General features: G+C 45.4%; 1 protein-coding gene across 3 annotated transcripts in view; it reads left to right on the top strand.

The window, feature by feature from the left end:
- GMIP (GEM interacting protein) overlaps window positions 1-24,598 on the top strand; it is a 588,802-nt gene that overhangs the window by 379,354 nt on the left and 184,850 nt on the right. For all 3 annotated transcript variants that reach the window (XM_069604014.1, XM_069604013.1, XM_069604015.1), the window contains 2 exons: window positions 5,864-5,989; window positions 11,275-11,339. In XM_069604014.1, coding sequence (XP_069460115.1) covers window positions 5,864-5,989; window positions 11,275-11,339 — 191 coding nt within the window. The remainder of the gene's footprint in view (window positions 1-5,863; window positions 5,990-11,274; window positions 11,340-24,598) is intronic.

Genomic DNA, 24,598 nt, shown 5'->3' on the forward strand with positions numbered 1-24,598 from the left:
AGAAAACAGGTTAGAAAAGGCAAGACATCACAGCGCTGTGCATAGCGCTTACTTACCGCATCATAGCGCTCATCACGCGCCACCATTTATTGGTGAGGCCCAACTCAGCCAATGCGCCACGTGAACCTTCGCATATCTAAGGAAGAGAAAGAGACATTATTAAACCAAGAAAGGCATGCAGGAATAACAACACAATACGAAATCAGCAATAAGACCTACCTGAAAGACATCAAATGGGCCGGCGTCAGTGAAATAACTACATCGCATTCGCCCACAAAGGACAACGCGCCCCTGCCAAGAAGACAGGACGGAGAGCACACCTAATTCAACAATCAGGTGAGGAGAGGGCCCAGAGGAGCTGAAGTCATACGGGGTGGTGGGAGGCTAATTACCTCAGTTGGCCAGTCTTGAACATAGCCTCCTGTATTTTCAGGCAGAACCTCCCCCACATTCCACATCTGGGAACCACTGAGAAGGATATCAGCGTCCATTTCGACTGGGTGGCGTCCCCGTGGATACCAGGTGAGCGTAAAAGGGAGCTGCCTAGACTACCATGCCAGTAGTCTACTTGGGTAGGCAAAGGAGAACTCAATTGTCTGCAAGTTGTCCAGAACAACGCAGTGAGGGTTGATATGGGTATGCTTAAAACAGATCATATCTCAACAGCACGCAGAGCATTACACTGGCTCCCCATTACAAAGAGAATCAAGTTTCGTACCCTTTGCATTGCAGATGCTTGCATGTATGGAATAAGCCCTTTTTATATGGCAGTACTGTTGAAGTGGCTATCTAACAGGCGTAATCTATGATCCAATAACACGTGGTGGCTTTTCACATCAAAGGCCAAACTGGTACAGGTGAAAAATGGATGCTTCCCAGCCGAAATTCCTCATTTATGGAATACTCTTCTGCCTGATTTGAGGCTGTGTGCCAGTCTTCCCAGGTTCAAACGTGTCTTGAAAACCTTTCTTTTCAAATAAATGGATCCTTGGCCTCCACTAGTTGCACTCAGGTTTCTCCTTAGGCCTCTCTGAGCTTTATGTTTTTCATTGTATGTCATGTCAGCGCTCTTATCCCTCTAGGTCACTGTCCTAGCACTTTAGAAATACATTAAATAAATAAATTAGAGATGAGAAAAGGTAAAAAGGCAGTGACCATTGCTGTGGCACTTTAATAAAAAAACTAAAAACTATATAGGGTTAGCTGTTTAAGTGTGATTGTCGGGTGATTAGTAATTAAGGGGATACAGAGCAAGCCGGGTGAAACAACAACCTTGTCGTGCATTTCATTTCACTTTATCTTTGTCTGTATGAGATTTTTTGTAAGTTCTCATTAATTGCTATAGTGGAGCTTGTAGGCTTCCATTCAGGATGGGGAAATTAAAGCTACAGTCATAGGGGATTATTTTCCAGGTCAAGCAGAGTGGAAGAAGCGGCGCTAAATTCATTTAGCTCCACTTTTTATGAGCTAGAGGATTTTGATTGATTTGACAGGCGAAGCTGGAGAGCAGATCAGACTTAACAAGGTCCCCCTGCCAAATCCGACTGGTATTCCATATGTTCTCAAGATAATTGAAAAACTTGCCTATTTACAGTTACAAGCCCATGTCGAAAAATATAACATCTTGGGTACCCGTCAGTCGGGCTATAGGGCTCGTCACGGGACTGAGACAGCAATGCTAGATCTTAAATCTACCTTAGCTAGCATAGCTGATAATAATCAAGCTGCTTTGCTCATGTTACTAGACCTCTCCGCAGCCTTCGACCTTGTTGATCACAGCTTACTGGTGTCAAGGCTCGGAGAGGTCGCCAACTGCTCCGTAATTGCATCCAGATGGATTGCTTCCTTTCTGGGTCCCAGAATGGTGAGGGTCTGTGTTGGCCATAATCAATCTTCTCCAATATCTCAGACATGCGGAGTTCCTCAGGGCTCCTGTCTATCGCCTCTGCTTTTCAATCTTTATATCCGTCCCCTTCTTGACCTCTTAAACAAAGTAGGAGTGCAATACACGAACTACGCTGATGATACTCAGGTGGTCATACAGCTGAGTGGCTCCTATAGCAGCGATACAGTAACCATCAATAAAATATACAAAGCCATACAAGACTGGATGGCCTGCAATTCTCTTGCCCTGAATGACAAAAAAACTGAACTCCTCATCGTGGCATCAAAAAACACTCGGGTGAAACTCGACTCCAACTATGCTAGTTTCCATATTGCCGACAATACCATTCTCGTCCAGAAGAAAGTCAAGACCCTGGGCGTCGTTCTTGACGAAGAACTCTCTATGAAGACCCACGTCTCCAGCATTAAATCTAGCTGCGGTCTTATAAATAAAAGAATAGGCTATATTCGACCATTCATTTCGGAAGAAAACTGTGCCCTTCTGTCCACTGCATCGATCAATTCAAGATTGGATTATTGCAACAGCCTCCTAGCGGGCAGCACAGCTTCAAACATCCAATCATTACAAGTGGCTCAGAATAATGCTGTGCGTAATATCATCAATCAGTCCCGTCGTACACACATCTCCACTTTTAGGAAAAAACTTCACTGGCTTCCCGTTAAACATCGGATAACGCACAAGATATTGACCACGACCCACAAATGCCTCAGCCTCTGTAGCCCTACTTATTTGTCAGCCCGCATTAGCATTAAATCCAATGCGAGGAACCTTCGTTCATCCTCTGCCACTATTCTCAAGCATCCAAAATACAGGACAGCCAAATTTGGAGGTACCACTCTTAACACTCAAGGTCCCCTTCTATGGAACAAACTCCCAGCCCAGATGCGGCAGATCCAGGACTACACTGTATTCAAACGTGCTGTAAAAACCCACATCTTCAATCTGGAATAAGTCTTTGAACCTTCTTCTTTCTTTGCCATGTGTGTCTGTTTGTTTTGTTCAGTTTTATGTGCGCCCTGAGGCCTGCGGGCATGCTGGCGCATTACAAGAATTAAAATAAATAAAATAAATAAAAATTCCACCAGCATGTACGTTGGCGGAAAACTAATGGATTCCTATTGGATCTGCCTGTCTTTTATACCTGGTAAAAGCAGGCAGAGTCAAAAGGAATCCATTGTGGATGGCTCCCACAATCGTTAATTTTGGAAGTGATTTACAATTTTCCAGACACATATTGGTAAAGTAAAGAGCAAATGTGATTTTCACCTGTGTTTTACTCTTTACTTTTCCAGTACTTGGTGGAAACAATCAAAATTAATGAATGGCCCCTATAGCAAAAAGTGCAAACAAGAGAATTCCGCTCTATGCAGTTTAGGATTCAGAACAAAATTCCCCTCCCACCCTAAATCTTTTCATCAACATGTTTCTACATTGTTGAATATATTGTCAAGTTAGTTTGTCATGTGACTTGCGGATTTTTTTAAAGTAATTTGTATAAAATGGAGTATTAATTTAGGTATTCAAAGCCAAACTTCAACACATATGTGTACCAATTTGAGCTTGGAAGATGTGTGGTCAAGTATCTAAATTTCAGGCTAGGCTGAAACGGTGGCTTTACCATTTAACCAAAGTGTGTGATCCTGATAATATGTTTCTATTTCAAACACACACACACACACACACGCACGCACGCACGCACGCACGCACACACACACACACACACACACACGCCCCTCCCCCCGCATCTCCCTCCCCCAACTTTTATCCGGGCCACATGTATTGAACAGAATTGTGCCATTCAATACCAAATCAAAGTAAACACATCAAAGAGTCATAATGGACAATTGCATATTATAACCAGTATGTAAACAGTATGTACCAGGCAATGATGTACTACAGGGGAATGGCAGGCGTGCAAGGCCCTCTCATTCATGCCATGTCCCACTAGGAGAGATACCAGGAGGCCGGAAACCACTCAACCAGCACTGTCTGCCTCCTGATGCAGCCCTTACAGCCCTAGCACTGCCTTGCACTCTCAACTCAATTAAAATGTGCTGCAAAAATGCAACAAAAAATAACATTGTGTGTTTAAAATGTAATTTTGGACATGAACCATTGATGGGAGACATTCAGAATGGGGCTACTGTAGGGGTTCCTTTGGAAAGTAAGGGGGTTGTGGAATGGGTGAGTGAAGGGAGGATTGTATACATGTATATTTATATGTATGTTATTGGAGGATATGTTGTGCTATAAATATTGTTAAGACCATCAAGACTACCTGTATTGATTGGGCATGGTATGTTCTGTTCTTGAAAAAATAAGACGTTTGAAAAAAATGTAATTTTGTAGGAAAGAACATCTCCTATTGCTAGCTTGAGTATCCTGGGCCGAGGGTCAATCTTTCAAAACAAGATGGAGGGAGCACAAGCATCTCCTCCGGGGCCTGCTGGGAGTAGCCACAGTGCTCGGGAAGGTATTGTTGGGCAGACAACATCTGAGATGGTACAAAGGATGGGGCCTCACTGCTCAGCCCTCTCAGAGGAAGAGGAGGAGGCATTGTCCTCGATTTTCCCAGGCCATGAAAGGCATGCTGGGTGCTGGTGTGAGTAGGTGCGAGGGTAGATAAAGGCGAACAGAGGTTAGGGCAGCTGAAGGAAGGTGTCTGGATGGTGGAAGGTGAAGGAGGATCAGATATAACAGAAACGGGAGAGCAGGTGGGAAGGGAAGATAGGTAAATTGATGTTGCAACACTATTTTCCTTGCTTCTCTTTTGCTATGTACTATTTTTTTTATAAAGGGGTGCAGATGTATTTTTGCAGATCTGGGAAATCTGGATCAATGGCAGCACTTTGTCTAGGGTACTCCTAGACCCACACCCAATGGAATGTGGCCCCCCCTGGTCACAACACTGGCCCACCCAGATGGAAATTCCTGGAGCCGGGCTTGGCGGAGTCAGTCAATGCTTCCTGGTTTAGGGCAGTGCTGATGCTTTCGGGCAATCTTCTGTGACCCACCGGTGTGCGGGTAAGTCATGAGGATAACCGCGGCATGGACCTGCCCATGTGATCAGATCTTTATTGAGCAGGTCTTTCCAATAGATAAGAGCAATTAGACCTTGGTGGACTAAGCTCTTATTGGCTGGAAAAAGAATGGCAGTGGTTTAGTCCTCAGGTGGGAGGTTGCTCCTCAGAATGGGCACTGTGTTATTTCCATTAAGGGAAGGCACCAGCAGACACCTGTTCAGCAGTACCCGCAAGTGGCCAACAGCAGCCAGGCACTGACAAGGGACTGGAATAGGACCAAAAGCGTACCTCCTTAATCTTTGTACTCGCTGTTGGACGTAAGTGGGGGTGGGGGGGTGAAGTGCTGATTAATATTAGAGTGGTAAATTGATCCCTCTGAAACTCAAACTACATGCCCTTGCAAAGCCCAAAAGAGTTATTTAATTGGACCAGAGCCTTTCATCCCAAACTACAATCAAAACATCCACAACCATCATATTATGAAGTCAAAGTCATGATGTGCATGTTAGAGACCAGCCCCTTTTGTGTAACATTCATGCATTATGTTACACTGTTTCTTATTGAGTGTGACAGGCCGCATTGGTGGGGTCATCCCATAATATAAACAGTGCAAGTAATGCCAGAATTTTCTGTTCATAGTTTTTAAAGGAAGAACCCTCATTTTACTGCAGCCATATCCTGGGGTTCCATTTGAGTCTATAATGACTTCCAGGTTGCAAACCTGGGTGAATGATTCAGGGCATGTGCCCAAGGAGGTTGTCCAGGTGTCTACATGACAATCAATGGCAAGGGCACCCAATATCTATATTTCAGTTTTTTGGGTGTGATCAGTTTTACTTTGAGTACCCACCCCTTAAAAATGTTTAATAACTGTAAGCAAACCTCATCTAGGCATGACATATTTCAAATATCATTTTCTGCTCTCTTTCTGCAGTCGAGGAGGCGGATGAGTTGCTGGTGACGTGCGAGGGTGGCGTGGATGCTGCCCTAGACTACGCGAAGCGATGGTGCAAGTACACCAAGGAGCTGCTGGTCTGGATGGACAAGCGGATAAGCATCGGTACGTTTCATTGACTGACTCCCCATCAGATTCTTGTGGTCCGTATACCACAGTGCAGTCTTACGTCCAAATGTAACAGACTCATGTTCAAGATGCTTCACCTTTAACTTTAAAACATTGAAACCTGCAGAGGCATTAGAGTTGGGTCTCACTTGAAGATGTCCTCCAGAGATTACATTGCAAGAGCTGAGCAAGGCGGCCATACGTTTAATCCAGCATACCCCGATTCAACAAATTATGGGATCACACGCAGATCCATGTGTCCTCCCCATGTGCCTGAGATTAACCAGTCCCAAAATTAGGTAATATTTAGCATCATGTGAGAACCTGTCTTTTAATTGTAATGCTATCTAATAGTTGCTCTGCGGCCCTTTTGAAAAAGTCTGGTACCTCTGAATGCAACATGAACAGCAAATTCGTAAGCTATTAAAGTTGCAGTTTATTGTAAATGGATATTGTACGGCACACACACGAACACATTGGAATGCCTGACTAATGGGCAACAATTTGATATGCTGATTACAAAGCTCACTGCATGGTACATTTAATAGGAAAACCAACATATAAGATTGTGTTGCGCACAGTTGTTATGTAGCTGATCATAGTAATGCAGGCGCCCCTTCAATAAGATCAAAGCTGTGGGAATTCTTTATGCGAGACAGGTACAAAGACTAATCTCAGCACCATTACTGCCCTATACAAAAACAAAATACTCCTAGCTAAACGTGAAACCTATAATGCTAGAATATCTCAAGCTAACTCAAGCATGAAGGAACTCTTTGTCATCATCAAAGAGTTAGAAGCTCCCATCCCTGTGCCAGACAACCGTACAAAGGATAAACTTTGGAGCTCGAACATACAGCAAGGACTAGCCAATAAAGTTACGACTCTACAAGTAAAAATTGCTAAGAAAAAAGCCTCATTAACTAGCACCACGCCCACTAGAACCGCCCCAGAGCCATCCAATAACACTGTCAAACCTACCCGCTTTAAGTTTTCTAAAGTTACCATAGTTGAAACTGAAAAGATTATATTATCACCCAACTCTCCTAATTGTCAGGGTGACCAATGCCCTGCTCAACTTCTAAAGGATGCAGCCAGAGACCTGGCCCCCTTTATCACGAAACTCATCAACGCTTCATTCTCGTCCAATACCATCCCATCTAACCACAAGGAATCATGGAAACATGGGTGCTCCCATTACTGAAAAAACAGACCCTAGACCCGTTGATACCCACCAACTACCGACCAATTACTATTGTGCCATTTCACCTAAAAATCATAGATAAAATGGCCTACTCCCAAATACAAAAACATTTGGAATCTAAATCATTACTAGGAGCAAGGCAATCAGGTATTCGGCCTCAGCATGGGACTGAAACAGTGTTAATTGACCTGAAGGCCCATATTGATGAACTTAGGTATAAAGGGGAATCAGCCCTCCTTCTCCTCCTGGACTTATCGGCTGCTTTTGACCTGGTCGATCACCGGGTCTTATACAGTCACTTGGATTCAACAGCATACCTGTTCCCTTGTGCCTCCACCATTCTCGCACACATGTGTTGCCTGTTTTGCTTGATTCTTCTACCCTGCTCCCCCCTCAATCCTCCTCAAGCCTACTTCTGCAGGTGTCTGTCCTGATAAATTCGGGTTTCACCATCACCGTCTTGTAGCCAATGCTGGATTTGACTTTTATGGACTTCATTCATTCACGGTGCATCACCCTTTCTCAACTCTCATGCTGGACTTCCTTTGCACCTTGTACTCATGGTGGCCCTGAATCATGCTGTTCCCATCTTCATCTTGTATCCTGCCTTGCAACATTATGTGTTACTACTGACTTTTTGTATTCACTCTCCCCTCTTGCTTCTCCACTCTTTTGACTGCTAACTCTCTGTTCTCTCCTCCTTTCCCTTCTCCCTTTTCCTATCTCCTCCCCTTACTTCTTCTATGCACTTACTCTTTCAGAATTGTCTCTGGACCTAGTATGATAGCAACCTCCTCTGTCTCCTTCCACCTCCCCTTACTGGTTTTCTCCTCCCCACTCCCCCTCCAGCACTATCTGAAATGTCGTCAGGCCTAGTATGATAGTCGCTTGTTTTGTTCCTCCCCTACCTTTCTGCACCCCTCTCCCTCACCTTTTGTTTTTCGCCGGCTATACCAGAAATGTCATCAGGCCTAGTACGGTAGTCGCCTGTCTGTTTCCATTTTCTTCCCACTCTCCCCCTCCCTTCCTTATCTATGTATTAGCTCTTGCACTATCTGAAATGTCGTCAGGCCGAGTACGATAGTTAATTTCACATCCTTACTGTTCATGGCCTGTAAGAATGTCCTTGTATTTTCCCTTGTTCCTTCCCTTGCCTTGAAGCGCTTTGAAACACATTGTGTATAGGCACTATATAAATAAACTATCATATCAAACTATCATAACAGAAGCCATAGCGTGGATACAATCTTTTCTAAGTAATCGGGCTATGAGAGTCTTCTCACGAATGGCAGTGGCTGACCCTATCCCTATCACCTGCGGAGTGCACCAGGGATCTTGTGTTTCCCCTACCCTATACATCTTCACCAAGCCCCTTTTCGATGATCTGGATCATCTGGGTATAACCTACACTAATTATGCAGATGATACTCAGATCCTCCTACCTCTTACTGGTGATTATGACAATAATTTGGCCTTGGTGAACTGGGTATATCTCATCATTCAGGCATGGATGGCCACCAATGGACTATGCCTGCATGATGATAAGACAGAGATCATCATCCTGGGTACGCCATCAACCCTCAAAAAACGGAGTCCCAAATATTCGGCCTTCAACATAGACCATAATATTATTACAGTGGCTAAGGAGGTAAAAACCCTGGGCTTCTATCTGGATTTTACTCTTTCCTTCAACAAACAGGTTAACGCCATGGCCTCGGCCACGGCATATACCTGCAAACTGATTAGAGCAGGCAAAGCTTTCCTGTCTAATACTAGTTGTATCACCCTTGCCAGAGCACTTATCTTATCAAAGCTCGACTACTGTAACGCCTTGTACATAGGGGCTAACAAACAAACTATTAAGAAAATCCAATTCTTGCAAAATAATGCTCTTAGAGCAGCACTTGGAATTGCTAGGAGAGAACACATCTCCGAAACGAGAAGAGTTAACAAATGGCTTTCCACACACGATAAAATGAAACTAAAAGTTGCCTCCCTCACACATAAATGCCTGAACAATGCAGCACCCTGTTACCTGTCAGATAGAATTAATAGGAAACCTGCGATTAGAACAACTAGACTATCTAATACGAATTGCCTCTTGGTCCCTAGATTCAAGTTTTCTAGAGTAGGAGGTAGCAGTTTCCAGGTCAAGACAACCCAATTGTGGAACTCGCTACTCTCCCCACTAAGAGTAGATCATTCATATCAAAACTTCAGTCGGAGCATATTAATTTGGCTTAAAGACGCTGACCTCTAGGTCGGCCTATGACACCCCAGACTAAATGGCCAACCATCCAGTAAATATTCTAGTTACTGGTCTTATTACTGACTGTCTCCCATGACCTCCTGTGCTTGCTCCCAGCCCGTAGTCTGATTCACATGTATGTATATATCCTGTATATATATAATGTGCCTCTGTGTATCTAAATTGCATTATGTAAGTGTACATTTTTCTGTGTAACTAAGCTGTGAGTGATCTTATGCAATACACCCTGATACCTTTGGGTCTGGTGCGCAATACAAGTAATAAAACAAAACAAACAAACAAACAAAACAAATAGGCCATGTGTGAAGCCAGAAAATGGGAACGCTTTGCGGTTTTTCTAGAAATGTACAATTGGTCTATTCATCCTTGATTTTCTTTTTACAATAGGCATGACGTTGAATTGGGTATTAACCTTGCATAAGCAGAGTATTAGAAAAGGGGAGCATGTGACTTATTATGTTGTGCAACATCTTGGTGATCATAAGCAGCATTAGATATGTTACTTAATAGGAAAAAATACATCAATTGAAAGTTAATTGGATAATACGTATCAGCACCCTGAAGCCAATGGGCCTTAACGATGGCTGAGAGCTTTACTTTAAAAGTGGAATGCCGCAAGATGCAGTGATTATAAGAATGCTGCTGCCTCATAGATATGTCTATTACATATTTTTTACACTGTTGGTGTGGTACACGTTATCTCTTTTAAATATAGCTTTACCCTCGAGAGATACATGTAGGGGATTTTTGGAGAAAAAGTTAATTTAAGCAAGTATTTCTGTTTAGTAGGATGATGCTTGAATGCAATTTCTATTTTTAATATATGTAAACGCAATCCCTAATGAAGAGACTTACTGAAACATATTGAGGCTGTGTCATTATTCGAGGTCGCTTACTTGTCAGCCTTGCAAGATACGAAAAACAGCCAGATTCGGCATAACATTTTTCAAAAATGCTTGAAAATCAAAGTGGCGCCACAAGAGAATTTGCACAGTCCACTGCGGAAGGAGCGCAGTTGCCCTACGTTCCCACAGCGTGGAATGTGTGATTGCAGTGGGATTCTGTTCTTCACGGTTTTGCAAATGCTTGTTTACTTGCAAGATGTTGCTCTTTGCTCCGGTTGACTGGTGAGGCCATCTCTGCAATCTGCCTAATTTTTCTGTGAGTTTGTTTCCTGGTTGTATAGCACCCTGTTAATGACCTGCTCTAACTGTTCTTGGTACACATAGTTTTCTAGGTTCTGCCAAAAGCAGCGTGACCATCATTTTGACTGCATTCGTGACATGTTTAAGAGTGATAGGTCTTTAAAGGTACCTGTATTTGTCCAGAACAGTCAGTCTTGAGTCTATGTTGATAAGCAAGATCCTCTACCATTATTTCCTCTGATCAATAAGCCTTTAAACATATGCCATCTGCTCTATCATTTACTCTCCCAAGGTAGGGTAGACACTAAAGAGTTCAGCCCTAACCTAATATATATATGTGACCTGAATACACATATTTAAATTCCTGCAAAGCCAACTCGGGCCTTTATCCTTCTGTGGTTGATAAATTGAATACCGTTAAATAGGATAACCATGGCTATGAAAGCGGGAGGAATCTGGCTTACAGCACCATATAAAATCCAAATTGTTGCAATCTTTTGCCCCAGAACTAACTCTTTCCTTCGCCTGTGATGGCTTAAGGCAAAAGTCCACCATTGAGACCAAAACAAGGAAACAGAACATGCATAGCACTCATTACAGTGTTTCACTACCACAGTGGGGTTCAACAATTACTAATCTGTTTACTTTTTTTGTTTTGTTACAGAAACCGATTTTGCAAAGAACATCACGAAAATCGCTGAATCTGGGAAATGGGCCATAAATCAACAGGTACGTGACCTGGGTCTGTGGCTCAGTAGACTACTGCATCCACTACAGGGGCCTGGGTTTGACCTTATGGTCACAGGTTCACTCAGCCCTTCATCCTTCCGAGGGTTAAGTTGAGTAACAATAAGCATCTGTTATCTGTCCCTAGTGCAGATACCCCTCAGATGGTGGATGTGTGCTCTACAAATACACCTGTTAAATTATATTGTGTGTTGTGCATTTTCAAATTTCTGTTTCTGCTTAAAGTGTGAAGAGCAGGGGGATACGCTGGATGCTCAACATGCAGTGGCAGAACATGAAGGACCAAGGCCTAGTGCCCCCAAATATCAATTATATGGGTTTGAATGGTGTCCATGACCCATCAGATGGTCCATCAACCATCTGCCTCCCCATCCATCTCTTGGTCTATACTGTAACTAACCCTACACATAATCAACTGCAAGAGAAGCTTGGAGTTCTTGATAACCCAGTTTTCCTAGCATTGTGGGTGGTCTTCTGTAAACAGAGAGTATGGAAGCCCATAGGGGATTATTACATTTGGATAAGTAGTGGTCAAGTCATTTAAATGTATTTTTTCGTTTTATTTAATTTAATTTTATATCACTTGGACTTGACTGCTCATGGCGCAAAAATGCCTTACAATGAAAATGTTAGATGAACTGAGATTTAAAAAGGGGCACTTGAAAAGCAAAGTAATGCATGCTGAAAACTGGAAGAGGTAGAAGCAAAGTGCACATATAGAAGGTCCTAATAGCACAGAGGAAGGAAGAGCTCAGAAGAGCACACTGAACAGGGGGAATTATTGTTCAAATGTCACTGACCCATGCCACATGCAGATTAGGTGGAATTTGGCATTGGTTTATGGTTCAGCACCCTGGGAAAAAGGTGCCTTAAGCTATCAATCTGCAGTAATTAAGATGAGGGGTCGTATTCAATATGTTAAGAGCCATTCCCCATATCAGGTCAACCTTAAACTTAGTTGAAAAATAATTAAGACAGTCCTGAGGAAGCAGCAAGGTTGTGAAACGTGCTGCAACAATTAGTCTCAATAACAAAACAAAAAAAATCTATTTTCAATATTGCAACTTAGACATTGTAGGAAACTGTCTCCACTTCCTCAGGCAGAGATGAAGTGAAGCATTTAACAACATCACAGCATTGTGACTTAAATATCTCCTCCAGAAGATACCCCGTTATCTGTACCCGATTTGTAGTTTTGCTCAGAAAGGCATGTGGATATTCAACACCCCCACACATTGCAATCTTCAAGGCCTAAATGGTACACTGTGTTAAGTGGGGGAGGGGCCAGTGAAAGTGAAGAGCAGGGAAAGGAAATGAAAAAACAGCCCAGGCTGTTAGTGTGCTCTCAGGAAGGCAGGAGGAATGAGTTAGGTGCCAGTCATTGTATGTGCAGTGCAGTTGAAGATCGGTATGTCAGGCCAATCCTTTTACAAGATCAGTGGTAGCAAAAGCATCCACATATTAGGCTTGTGCCTGTAGAAGTCTGAAAGAGGGGTATGCAGCCAGTTTATGTGCTAGGCATGTGACCCATGGAGCCCAGTGTGGTAACTGTGTGTCGAATACCATAGAGAGAAAGGGGTAGGGTTTGACGTAGTGCCCTGACAAGTTTATGGGAAGATTTTGGCAGATGGGGCTGGGTTGGAGGGAGTCTGGTAACAATTCATTGCTTTAGAGAGGCTGGTGGGGCTGGTGCAGGGCCAGTTGAATGTCTGTGAATGGCTTTGGAAATAAATGATGGAAAGTGTCAGGTCTGGATGTTGTGATCCCAGTATCTCTATGAGTGAAAAAGGTGAACATCTGTTAGTTGGTAAAGTGACTCATGAAACCATGAGGTCTGTTCAAGCCCCCGGGCAGTGTATTGAAAATGTGCATGTATTTGAATTCATAGGTATTTCTGGCTTTGTCAGTCCTGAAATTACCCCAGAGTACAGCAATCTTGAGATCATTAAGGGTATGACGAGCTTCTGAAAAATGCTCACCCACTGGACTCTCGTTGCTAGCCCATCGCTTCAAACTTTGACAATGGAGGTTCATGCTTTTATGTAGAGGTTGACTAGTTTCCCCAACATAGTAGCCACATCTGGGCCATATCATGCACATAATCAAGCAAGTAATATTGCTGGATGCACATGTAAACCGTACCATAATTTTGTAGTCCTGCCCCACGTGGGGTATCTTGATTGTGTCTGAAATGTTGATATGTGGCCATCATTTCCTTCAAATTGGCTGGTTACCTGAAAGCGAGGACGGGCATCTCTGGAAAAACCTCTCTCAGACGTTCATCTTGTTGCAGGATGGGTTGGAGTTCCTTAGCAATCCTGTGGAGGGCTTCGAGCTCTGATTGTATGTGACGACCAGTGGCACCCGGGTTTGTGTCTCTTTTGCTCTGTATTCTAAGAGTTTGCTCTGGGGGATATGTGTTGCCCTGTGGATCTGCTGAATATTGTAGCATATTTTGTGTGCACTAGGTGGAAGCTGTCACTCTTCAAGTAGCTGGCACCGTCAGTTGGTTTGCTGTATACTGTGGTCTGTAGGTGGCCATCTTTTATTGTTATTGTGGCGTCGAAGAAATGTACTTTTTCAAGAGAGTAAGAATGTTTAAGGGTGATTGTTGAGTGGAATTCATTAAATCTTCTGTATACGTTTAGGTGATCCTGTTCGCCAGCAGTCCAGATCAGAAGGATGTAATTGATGTAGAGCAGGTGCTTCAAAGTTCTGCAGTCACAAGTGCCAATGAAATCCTTCTCCAATTGTGCGATGAATAGATATTTGCATACTGAAGCGCCATCCGAGTGCACCAAACGTGAAATAGTTGTTGGGTCAGGATGAATTCTATGCACTTGCCTATAGCGTCAGCAAGTGGGTTTTGATCGCCAAGAGCATTCTTGCATGCCTCAGTGCCATCGATGGGGGGAATGCTTGTATAGAGTGACTCCACATCCATGGATGCCTGTAATGCCCCTTAGGAGGCGGCCTATATCATCCAGTTTGTTCAGTAGATCAGTGGTGTCCTGGATGTTCTCAACCCAACCAGAGATATTCTCAATCAGAGTGCCTGACCCAGAGATGATTGGGCATCCGTGGAGCATATAGAAAGCACCGGGTATTGAGGTATCTGGTATGTGACTCTGAATGTGTTGCTGGAAGTCACTCAGAAGTTTCTTGATGATCTTGTTGAGTTCTCTTTTGTATTGTTTTGTTGGTCATTATGCAGCTTTTTGTAATATCTTGCATCAGAAATCTGTCTGTGAGCCTCCTGCATGTAGTCACAGGTGTTCATTACGACAACTGCTCCACCTATGTCTAATGGTTTGATTGTAATATTCTTGTTGCTGTTCAGAGATTGTATAGACCCTCTTTCTGGAGGTGTCAGGTTATACGATTGTTTAATGCGTATGTCCATTATGGCTGATGTTGCTTTCAATGTTTCAATCCAGTTTTGGGTTGCGTCCGATGTCCAATTGGAATTTTGTTTTCTGTCTTTGTTTGTGTCCCAGTTGTTCACAATTTCATTGCTTTGCTGGCTATCATCTGGTTTGTCATGAAATAATTCCTTTAATCCGAGTCGTTTGAAGAAGACCTCAAGGTCGCTGCACAGTTCTATTTTGTCAATGGATTTAGAGGGGCAGAATGCAAGCCCCCTGGACAGCACTGAATTTCCTGCCTTTATTGGGGTATAATCTGAGAGGTTGACAACACAGTCCTGTTGTCGGAGCATGTCACCTTTCTCTACCCACATATTGTCCGGAACTGCTGCAGTGTTTCTCGCTCTCTGTCTCAACGCTTCAAGCTTCTTCCTCTTGTTCTTTAGAAGAGATTCTTAGAGCCTTTTTAAGGATACTTGGAGTTCATTCCATATATGTGTGTGCAGTGCCTTTTCGTCAAGGATAGTTTTGATCCATTCTTGTGTTGTACTTCTGTGGTTGTAGCGGACAATAATAAGGTTGTGAACATTTGTGGGTTTGTGGCTGGTTTTGTTGCTTGGCGAAGCATTACTCCTTATACAATTGCTCACCATTTCACCAATCTGCACCAAATTCTGCATAATCACCTGTTAGGCATTACTGGCTACATGACATGTGGCCACCCCACCCGTTTCCGTGGATTCCAGCAACACCCTGAATTTGTTTGTGGGTTTATGGCTTGGTGAAGCATTGTTCCTTATACAATTCCACACCGTTTCACCAATCAGTGCCAAGTTTTGTATAGTTACCTGTTAGGACCCTCCGTACATTACGGGCTACATGGCATTTGGACCCCTCACCCATTTCCCTGGATTTCAGCACTTCACATATGAGACAGATGCCTGAAATTGGCGAAACATTAATGTGGATGTAGAAAGACCGGTCCTGAACCCTAGAATGCACAGTTTCTGGGACATTTGTGTCACGCTCACCTGATTCCCACGGAGGCGCAGGTCTGGCTTCGAGTGCTGATGCTTCTTCAATGGTGAAGCGCAGGACTCTGAAGATGGACAGGAAGGGCCCCTCTACTCTGGCTTTCCTGGCTCGCAGGAATATTCCCCTGTGCGTGAAAAGGGAGTACTACCTACTGACGGAATAATGCTCAAGCCTCCCACTCCCTTCCAACCCTCCACGATACCCTTCCACGATACCCCGTGAAGTCTCACCTTAGGGTCTGGAAGGATGAGTTCTCCATCCTGCTTCTGATGCAGGGGCGCGTTGAAACCCAGTTACTTCACTGGATTGAGGTTTGATGGGAGTTCAAAATAAGCTTGACTATTCAGGTGAGGCGTTGTAAGAGTTCTGTTGCAAGTTCAAAAGTTCAAGCTTAATAATAATGTTCATTGTCTTTTTGCAGCAAGCGCTAATGCTTATGTCTTTTTCCCCTGAGGGGCCGGGGTTCGGAATGCCGGAGATATGGCGCCGACCCGAAGTGAAACGTGCAGTTCCAGCAAATGACAGGTAAGTTCTGGATGAGCGTTCAGGTAATGTCTTTGCATTCGCTCATTCAATGTCTTTGTCTTTTTTTCCCCATAGGGGCCGGGGTCCGGAATGCCAGGAAGCAGCAGGACCCGAAATGAAATGGAAATGACCCAACAAGTAAGTCTTAGAAGGAAACTGAGCCTTTCCTATTCCCTTCCTTCTCTCACCTTGTTTTCTTGTCTTTTTCTCTCTAGGCTCAGGGAAGTGGGTGCGGATCCGGATGATCGCTGCCGAAGATGGAGGCGCCCAGGAAAGGTGAGTGAAATGCAGCGCTGCAGCGATCGAAGCGAAATGCTTTTAAAATGATGTCTTCCCTTTCAGGATCGTCGGTGTGATGTCTCCGTGATGCAGCTTTAGCAGGTAAGGTCTTCTTTCTCTCCAATTCTCTCTTATCTCCCCTTGCAGGCGACCCAGGATGCTGACAGGCGTGGCTGAAGTCCAGATGCAGGAGCTGACACGGTGAGCGTCCAGCTGCGAGGAGCAGAACAACGCGAAGCGTGAGTTGCTGATCGGGCGTGGTTTAAATAGCTTAGGAAGAAGTTCCAGATATGTATCCTTCCACCAATCAGGTATGTATCCTTCCCTGACCACACCCAGGTGGAAAGTAGTCCCACAGGTAAAGTAGTTCCATTCAGGCCTCAAGAGGGCCTGGATGTAGCAGCATGGTCTGCATCAGGTAAGTGCACATTAAAACACTTGAACACATGTCTAGCTTTATGAGCCTGGTGCCTAAGGCACCAGGACAGGGGTCTAACATGAGCCTGGCGCCTAAGGCGCCAGGACTGTGTCCAAAGGGCCCCAGCTTGGGCCCGCTGGCACTTCCCTGGGGGGAATGATGCCTGCCTCTGGGGTTGCTGGGTCGGACCTGGCTCCTTGGAGGTAGGCATCATGACAGTACCCCCCCTCAAGGCCCCTCCCAAGGTTGTTCCCTCCGGGGGTTTTGGCTTGTTCGGAAATCTCCGGTGGAACCTTTGTATTAATCGAGGTGCGTGAACATGGTTCCTAGGCTCCCACGATCTCTCCTGAGGTCCATATCCCTTCCAGTCAACAAGATAGAAGAGTTTTGACTTTAACACCTTGGAGTCTAAAATGTCTTTAACTTCGAATTCTAATTCCCCTTCAATTTGAACTGGGTCTGGAGGCTTGGACAGTCGGGTCCTGGTTGTACTGGCTTCAAAAGTGATGCATGAAAAACTGGATGAATACGCATGTTAGACGGTAAATCCAGTTTAAAGGCCACGGGATTGATGATAGCCTTGATGGGATAGGGTCCTACGAATCTGGGATTGAAGGTTCGCGGGCCCTTGAGGGGTAAATGTTTCGTTGCTAGCCATACCTGGTCTCCTACTTCATAAGGAGGAGTTTTACTTCGGTGCAAATCAGCGTTTTCTTTATACTTTTTCTTGGCTTGCTGTAAATGAGTTGCAGCTTCTTTGAAGGCTTGGGTTATTGTGGAATGCAGATGATTTACTGCGGGCATTTCCAGGGTCAGAGGTGGATCTAGGTCAGAGGTCCGAGGGTGGTGACAATACAAAGTATAAAAAGGAGTTTGTCCGGTTCCAGAATGCACTGAATTGTTGTATGCATATTCTGCGATCCAAAGGATGTCTTTCCAATTTAACTCGGATTGGTGTAACATGCACCGAAGATATTGCTCGAGAGTCTGATTGGTTCTCTCGGTTTGTCCGTCGGTCTGGGGGTGGTGGCTGGTGGATAACCGCACATCTATTTGTGCTAGTTGGCAGCACTTCTTCCAAAAATGGGAGATAAATTGACTTCCACGATCCGAGACTAATATGGAAGGGAAACCATGTATGCGAACTATATTCTCCAGAAATTCCTTGGCCAAGGTGGAAGCTGAAGGCAAGCCTTTTATAGGGATAAAGTGGGCCATTTTGGAGAATAGATCCACAATTACAATGATAGTGTTGTAACCCGCACAAGGAGGCAGGTCAGTTATAAAGTCCATTGACAATGTGTGCCAAGGTGCCGGTGGAATATCCAAGGGTTGAAGTAGGCCGGCTGGTCTTTTCTTTTGACCCTTGTTTTGGGCGCAAATTCCGCAAGACAATACAAAAGACTTTATGTCTTTTCTCCAAGAAGGCCACCAGAAGTGGCGTTTGATTTTTTCCTCCGTTTTAGCGATACCAGGGTGTCCTTCCATTAATGATTCATGATGATGGGCAATAACAAGTTCTTGCAATTCTTTACTTGGCAGAAACAACCGCTCCTGGAATGTCATGATCTCTGCTTCCAAAAGGTCAGGGTTTTCCCAACTCCCTTGGAAGCAGATCCATAACCCAGGTTCCGAGTGCCAACCAGTCCCAATTGGGACCTTTTGGACCCAGTCCTGGCGCCAGTGGCACCAGGCTCATAAATATGCCCAGTCCCAGCGCTGGAAGCGCCGGGCTCATAATGCTTGGGTGGACTTACCTGCAGCAGACCATGCTGCTTACTTGCCTGCCAGTTGAGCCTCTGATCCTCTTCTGTTTGGAACTACTTTTCCTGTTGGGTGGGGCAGGAGCCACTCCCTAGATTCAGAACACTGGAACTCTTCTGGAAAGCAGGAACTCTTTTCTTACCTAGGCGTGGCTGTGGAAGGAGACACCTAAGCACTACAGGAGGCTATTTAAACCACACCCGATGGATGAATCTTGCTTTGCGTTATTCTGCATCCTTTGCAGCAGAACGCTCACCGTGTCTTCTGCATCTGATCCTGGGCCTAAGGAAAAGGCTTACCATCCTGAATCCAGTCTTCAGCAACACCTATAAAGACAAGAAAGAACAGGTTAGCATTACGGTCTTCAGTGACAGCTCTTCACTTACCTGGTCCATCGGCTGTCACCAAAGCCTTGCGCTGCATTCCGGCATCTGAAAGACAAAGGCTTACCTACTCTTCGTGCGCTCCGGAGGTCTTCACACTGCATTCCGGCATCTGAAAGACAAAAGCTTACCAACTCTTCGCACGCTCCGGAGGCCTTCGGCGCTGCATCCCGCATCTGAAAGACAAAACAAGGTGCGTTTAAAGACATTGGGGAACTTTAATACTCACGTGCCATTACTCCTTTCCACATCTAACCCAGTGGGTATTCCGGCACCCTGCAGCCGCTCCGAACTTGTACCTGCAAAATAAAAAGATAGTTAGAGCGCATCGTGAAGCAGGCAACAAGCGCTTACTTACGTGCTTCCAGGCGCTTCTATTCATCACACGGGCTCCATCTTCAACTCACTTCAGCCCGTCATCCGCCATCGCCGGAACCCTGCAAAACAAGAGACATCATTACTAAAGACTTTAAAGACATTAGAATTACTCGAAACTTACCGTTGGTGCAGTAAACGACGGACAGCAGTCCTCTGAAGTCAAGAGGCCTGCTCCCCTTATCCAGTGAAGAAACTGGTTACAGCACCCTGCCCCGAGGCAGATGGAGAGCACGGCGTTCACTTACCTAAGGTGAGAGCGTTAACCTTTGGGGTTCTACAGGAGAAGAGAAAGGGAAGAAGAGAGAGACATTCAATAACCCAGTTCATTAATCCCATATTTTCCATCTGCAGACATCTTACCCTTCGAGTCAGACATACAGTGCACAGAGGTCCAGCCCAAAGAGCCAGCCGTGTGTTACACATCACCTTTGAAGATACGGTATACGCCCAGTCAAGACCGGCGCCTCTACGGGAATCAGGTGAGCGTTACAGAACGCAAAGCCTACCACAAAACTCCCGTCCAGGCGCTATGGAAACCTCGGATACCGACCAGCTAGCCCAGTTACTTGGGGAACTAAGGGCAGAAGTGCATGCAGCCCGTCAGGAAACGAACGCTCTAAGAAGGGAACTGATTATTTCCAAAGAGCGAACAGATGATCTCGCTAGACAATTGCTACAGTCACAAGCCGGACAGACCCCGTTACCCGCATCTGGGGGAAATCTTCCTTCTACATCCTCTATGAATCCAGTGCAGATCAACCTACCTGGGAATGTACCTCTGGCTCCGCCCGAACGATTTTCTGGTGACCCAAAGAGGTTTGCAGTATTTATCAATCAGTGCCGGTTGCATTTCTTATGCCGGCCAGCAGCCTTTCCAACTGATCAAGCTAAAGTAGCTTTCGTGCTTTCGTACCTTAGTGGCAATGCGGCAGACTGGTCGATCCCTCTAGTAAATCAAGATGATCCGGTCCTCCATGATTTTCAACCTTTTCAGCTCAGTATGGAAAAACTGTTCGCAAGACATTCACAGGGGCAGGCCTTGGACAATGAGCTTCTTTCGTTGCGACAAGGTAATCAAGACCTTTTGGCTTATATTGCGTCTTTCAACAGACTGATAGTGGAAACTCAATGGCCTGAGGACAAAAGGATTACGCTGTTTAATAGAGGTCTACGTGGAGAGCTCAAAGATGTGTTAGCCCAAGTAGTGAATCCCCCACAAGATTGTTCGGACTATATAGACTTAGTCGTTCAAATAGATCACAGACTGCAGAACAGGAAGGCCGATCGTTCCAAGTTTGATGCTCGAGTATTTTCCAAACCGCCAACTCCTTCCAAAGGAGTAGACTCCGGGGAACCCATGCAAATAGGGGGTCTGAAAGGTCCTCTAACACAAAAGGAGCGGGAAAGGAGAAAACAGTTGCAATTATGCCTCTATTGCGGAAACTCAGGGCACTTTCTTCGAGACTGTCCGGTGAAACCTGCCAAGAAGGCAGTAGGAGCTGCAGTTACCAAAGTTACAAACTCTGAGCAGGGAAACAACCTCGCCCGACAAGAAAAGAGGTCCTCTTGCCGAGCGTGAAAACCAGTTCCGTGACCTCGCATTTCGTGATACCTATGGTCCTCATTAGCCCTGATAATCCGGATCGATTACATGCAATTGAAGCTTACGTCGACAGCGGTGCCATCGGCAATTATGTGGATCATGAAATGGTTTTGAGGATGAATCTAACTCTTTGTCCCAAGGCTGTAAAGGACGACATTACTATGGTGGATGGTACGGAGATAGCCTCCGGGCCAGTAACGCATACCACTCAAGAAGTGACGCTAGTAAGTCAAGATGGACACCATGAGAAGATCGTGTTCGATGTGATCAAGGCCCCTCAGTTTCAGATTATTCTAGGAATACCTTGGTTAGAGAAACACAATCCTCTGATCGATTGGCGAGCAAAAACGGTCCAGTTTCCAGAATGTGTCTCTACTTGTCACCCTCCACCTGGTGTTGCACTGGCAGCAATTTCTTCAGAGACTCCCCAGTTACCTCCAGAATACCTAGAATACCAAGATGTTTTCCGGAAGGATCAGGCTAACTCTCTACCTCCTCATAGGTCTTATGACTGCCAGATAGACCTGATACCTGGATCTACTCCTCCTTGTAGTAGAATTTATGCCCTCACCGAGCCTGAGAACCTTCACCTTCGACAATACCTGGATCAATACCTGGCAAATGGGTTTATTCGTCCTTCCAAGTCCCCTGCTTCTTCAGCTTTGTTCTTCGTTCCAAAAAAGGAAGGAGACCTTAGAACTTGTATAGATTATCACTCCCTGAACCAGATCACCGTTAAGAATAGATATCCGTTACCTTTGATCCCTGAACTCCTGGACCAAGTCAGAAAAGCATGCATATATACAAAGCTGGATCTTAGAGGAGCTTACCACTTGGTACGAGTAAAAGAGGGCGATGAATGGAAGACGGCCTTCCGCACCAAGTATGGGCTATTTGAATATGCCCTTCGGAGTTTGCAATGCCCCGGCCGCCTTTCAATATTTTATGAACGATGACCTCAGAGAGCTCATAGATGTGTGTGTTGTTGTTTACATTGACGACATCCTCGTTTATTCTTCATCGGAATCTGAACATCGGAAACACGTGAAAATGGTCCTTGAAAGATTGCGTCAACACAAACTTTTCGCTAAGTTGGAAAAATGTGTTTTCAACGTGACTGAAGTTGAATTCTTGGGATTCATATTATCACCTGGCGGAGTGCGTATGGATTCAAAGAAGGTCGATGCAGTTCTCAAATGGCCATCACCATCCTCCGTAAAAGGTGTGCAAAGCATGTTAGGCTTCGCTAACTTTTACCGCAGGTTTATCCCCGAATTCTCTCGAATAGTCCAGCCCATCACTGCCTTGTTAAAGAAAAACAAACGTTTTGAATGGTCTACCGAGGCGGAACAAGCTTTCCAGGATTTGAAGACTAAATTTATCTCTGCACCAATCTTTTTTTTTTTTTTAAACTTTTATTTATTCAGCTCGGTGACACAAGTACAGGTGAGTCAACATAAAGCATACAGGGTAAACAGTAATCAAACAGTATAAATACGCATAGTTTATACAAGCAAAGCATCAGAGGAAAAAGAAAAAAAAACGGCAAGAAAGAAAGGAATTGGATGCATATACACGTGAGGGCCCATGGGAGGTCGGACCACCCATACATGAGGGAGATAATTCGAAGGGGAATCTTGAGAACAGTATGGGGGGTGGGTCAAGCAGAGGGAGGAGAAGACCCCGGATCCGAGTCAGATTCAATGGAGGACATAAATAAACGAAACTGCAGCCATATATCCCTGGGCCTGGAATGAGTGGGCTGTTGTGTCGCCCAGACCTCCTCCGTGTCAGAGGCCCACGTCACTGCCCTAAGCCATTGTGCGTGGGTAGGGGTGTAAGGCCGAAGCCAACAAAGCAGAATTGTGCGCACAGCAAGTAGCATGCACAGGCCAGCAAGTTTTCTGGAGTCACGGTGGAGGTCGGGGAAGTCGTGAAACAAACATGTCATTGGGGATAAGAGGATGTGGGAATCAAGGATAGAGGATATAGTAGAGCATACCGAGGCCCAGAATTGGGCAAGTCGGGGGCAAGACCACAGCATGTGAAGATAGTCTGCATTCTCGCACGCGCATCTGGGGCATCCAGGGGGGGAGTCGTTTGAAATGCGATGTAGTCTGGTTGGAGTGTAGTGGTATCTATGGAGTACCTTGAATTGAATTAATTTGAATCGGGAGTTGAAAGAGACATCCCGGGTGCGTGAGCACATGTGGGCCCAGCGTTCGTCAGTCACATCGAGTCCAAGGTCGATCTCCCAATAGTGCCGGAGTTTAGAGAATGTGGGGGGCGACCTAGTTTGGAGAAGAGTGTATAATCTCGAGATTTTGCACCTCAGGGGGACGGGAGAGGTTAATTCAGCAATTGCAGGTTCGTCAGGAGGTAACGCCGGGAAGCATGTGTACTTGTGTTTGAGTACCCTACGGAGTGAAGAATATTGAAGCCAGACAGAAGGTCTCTGTCTGAGAGAAGCCGGAAGGTCAGGCCACTCAATGAAAATGCCTTGATCAAAGAGGTCACGGAGTAGTTCATACCCGGCGTCGGCCCAGCAACGAACCACGGAGGGAGGGACCCGTGGGACCTCAGGGTAAAAATTCCAGATCGGGAGATTGCCATGAAAGGGGTGAGTAACACCTAGTATCCGCCATAATCTGGACAAAGCCAGCGATGTGCATGTCGCAGGGTCCATGGAGCCCGGTACCATTGGGATGGGTGAGATCACAAGAGATCGAATGTCGCGGTCGCTGACTGACAGTCTCTCCAGCCTAACATGAGGAGGGGAGTCTGGGGTAGCGAACCAATGCGCAGTGTGTTGGAGTTGTGCAGCCAACCAGTACCTAAAGAAGTCTGGTGCACCGAATCCACCAGTTTCCATCGGAGCAGAAAGCGTCTCAAGTTTTAGGCGGACAGCACCAGAATGCCAAAGGAATGAGTTCAGGGTGCGAGACAACGTCTGGAAGTAGTCTGTTCCCGGCCACTGGGGGATGTTGGCAAACTTATACAGTAGCTGTGGAAGTACCACCATCTTCAGAACTCCTATCCTACCCGCCAATGAGATCGGAAGTTTATCCCAGCCCTGTATTTTAACTGCAATGTTCACTAGATATGACTGGTAGTTTTCCTGCAGGACCCGTTCGGTATGCCTGGACACCACCACGCCCAAGTAAGTGAACTCAGATTGGGCCCATGCGAATCCCATGGTGTCAGGAGGCGGAAGAGTACTAGGAGTGAGCGGGAAGAGGGTTGATTTGGAGCAGTTTACCGTGAGACCAGAGATACGACCAAATAGGGCAACATCTTCCAGTATAGGGGCCAGGTTAGTCTCAGGGGAACGGATATAAAGGAGGGCGTCATCAGCATACAGAGAGACTATATCTGAGGAGCCAGCTGTGCGCAGGCCCCTATGGGAATGGTTCTGGCGCAGCATGTCGGCGAACGGCTCCATCGCTAAAGCAAAGATTAAGGGCGAAAGGGGACAACCCTGTCTAGTGCCC

The sequence above is a fragment of the Ambystoma mexicanum genome, chromosome 3q (assembly GCF_040938575.1).
Source record: "Ambystoma mexicanum isolate Mex_15411 chromosome 3q, UKY_AmexF1_1, whole genome shotgun sequence".
Classification (NCBI taxonomy): Eukaryota; Metazoa; Chordata; class Amphibia; order Caudata; family Ambystomatidae; genus Ambystoma; species Ambystoma mexicanum.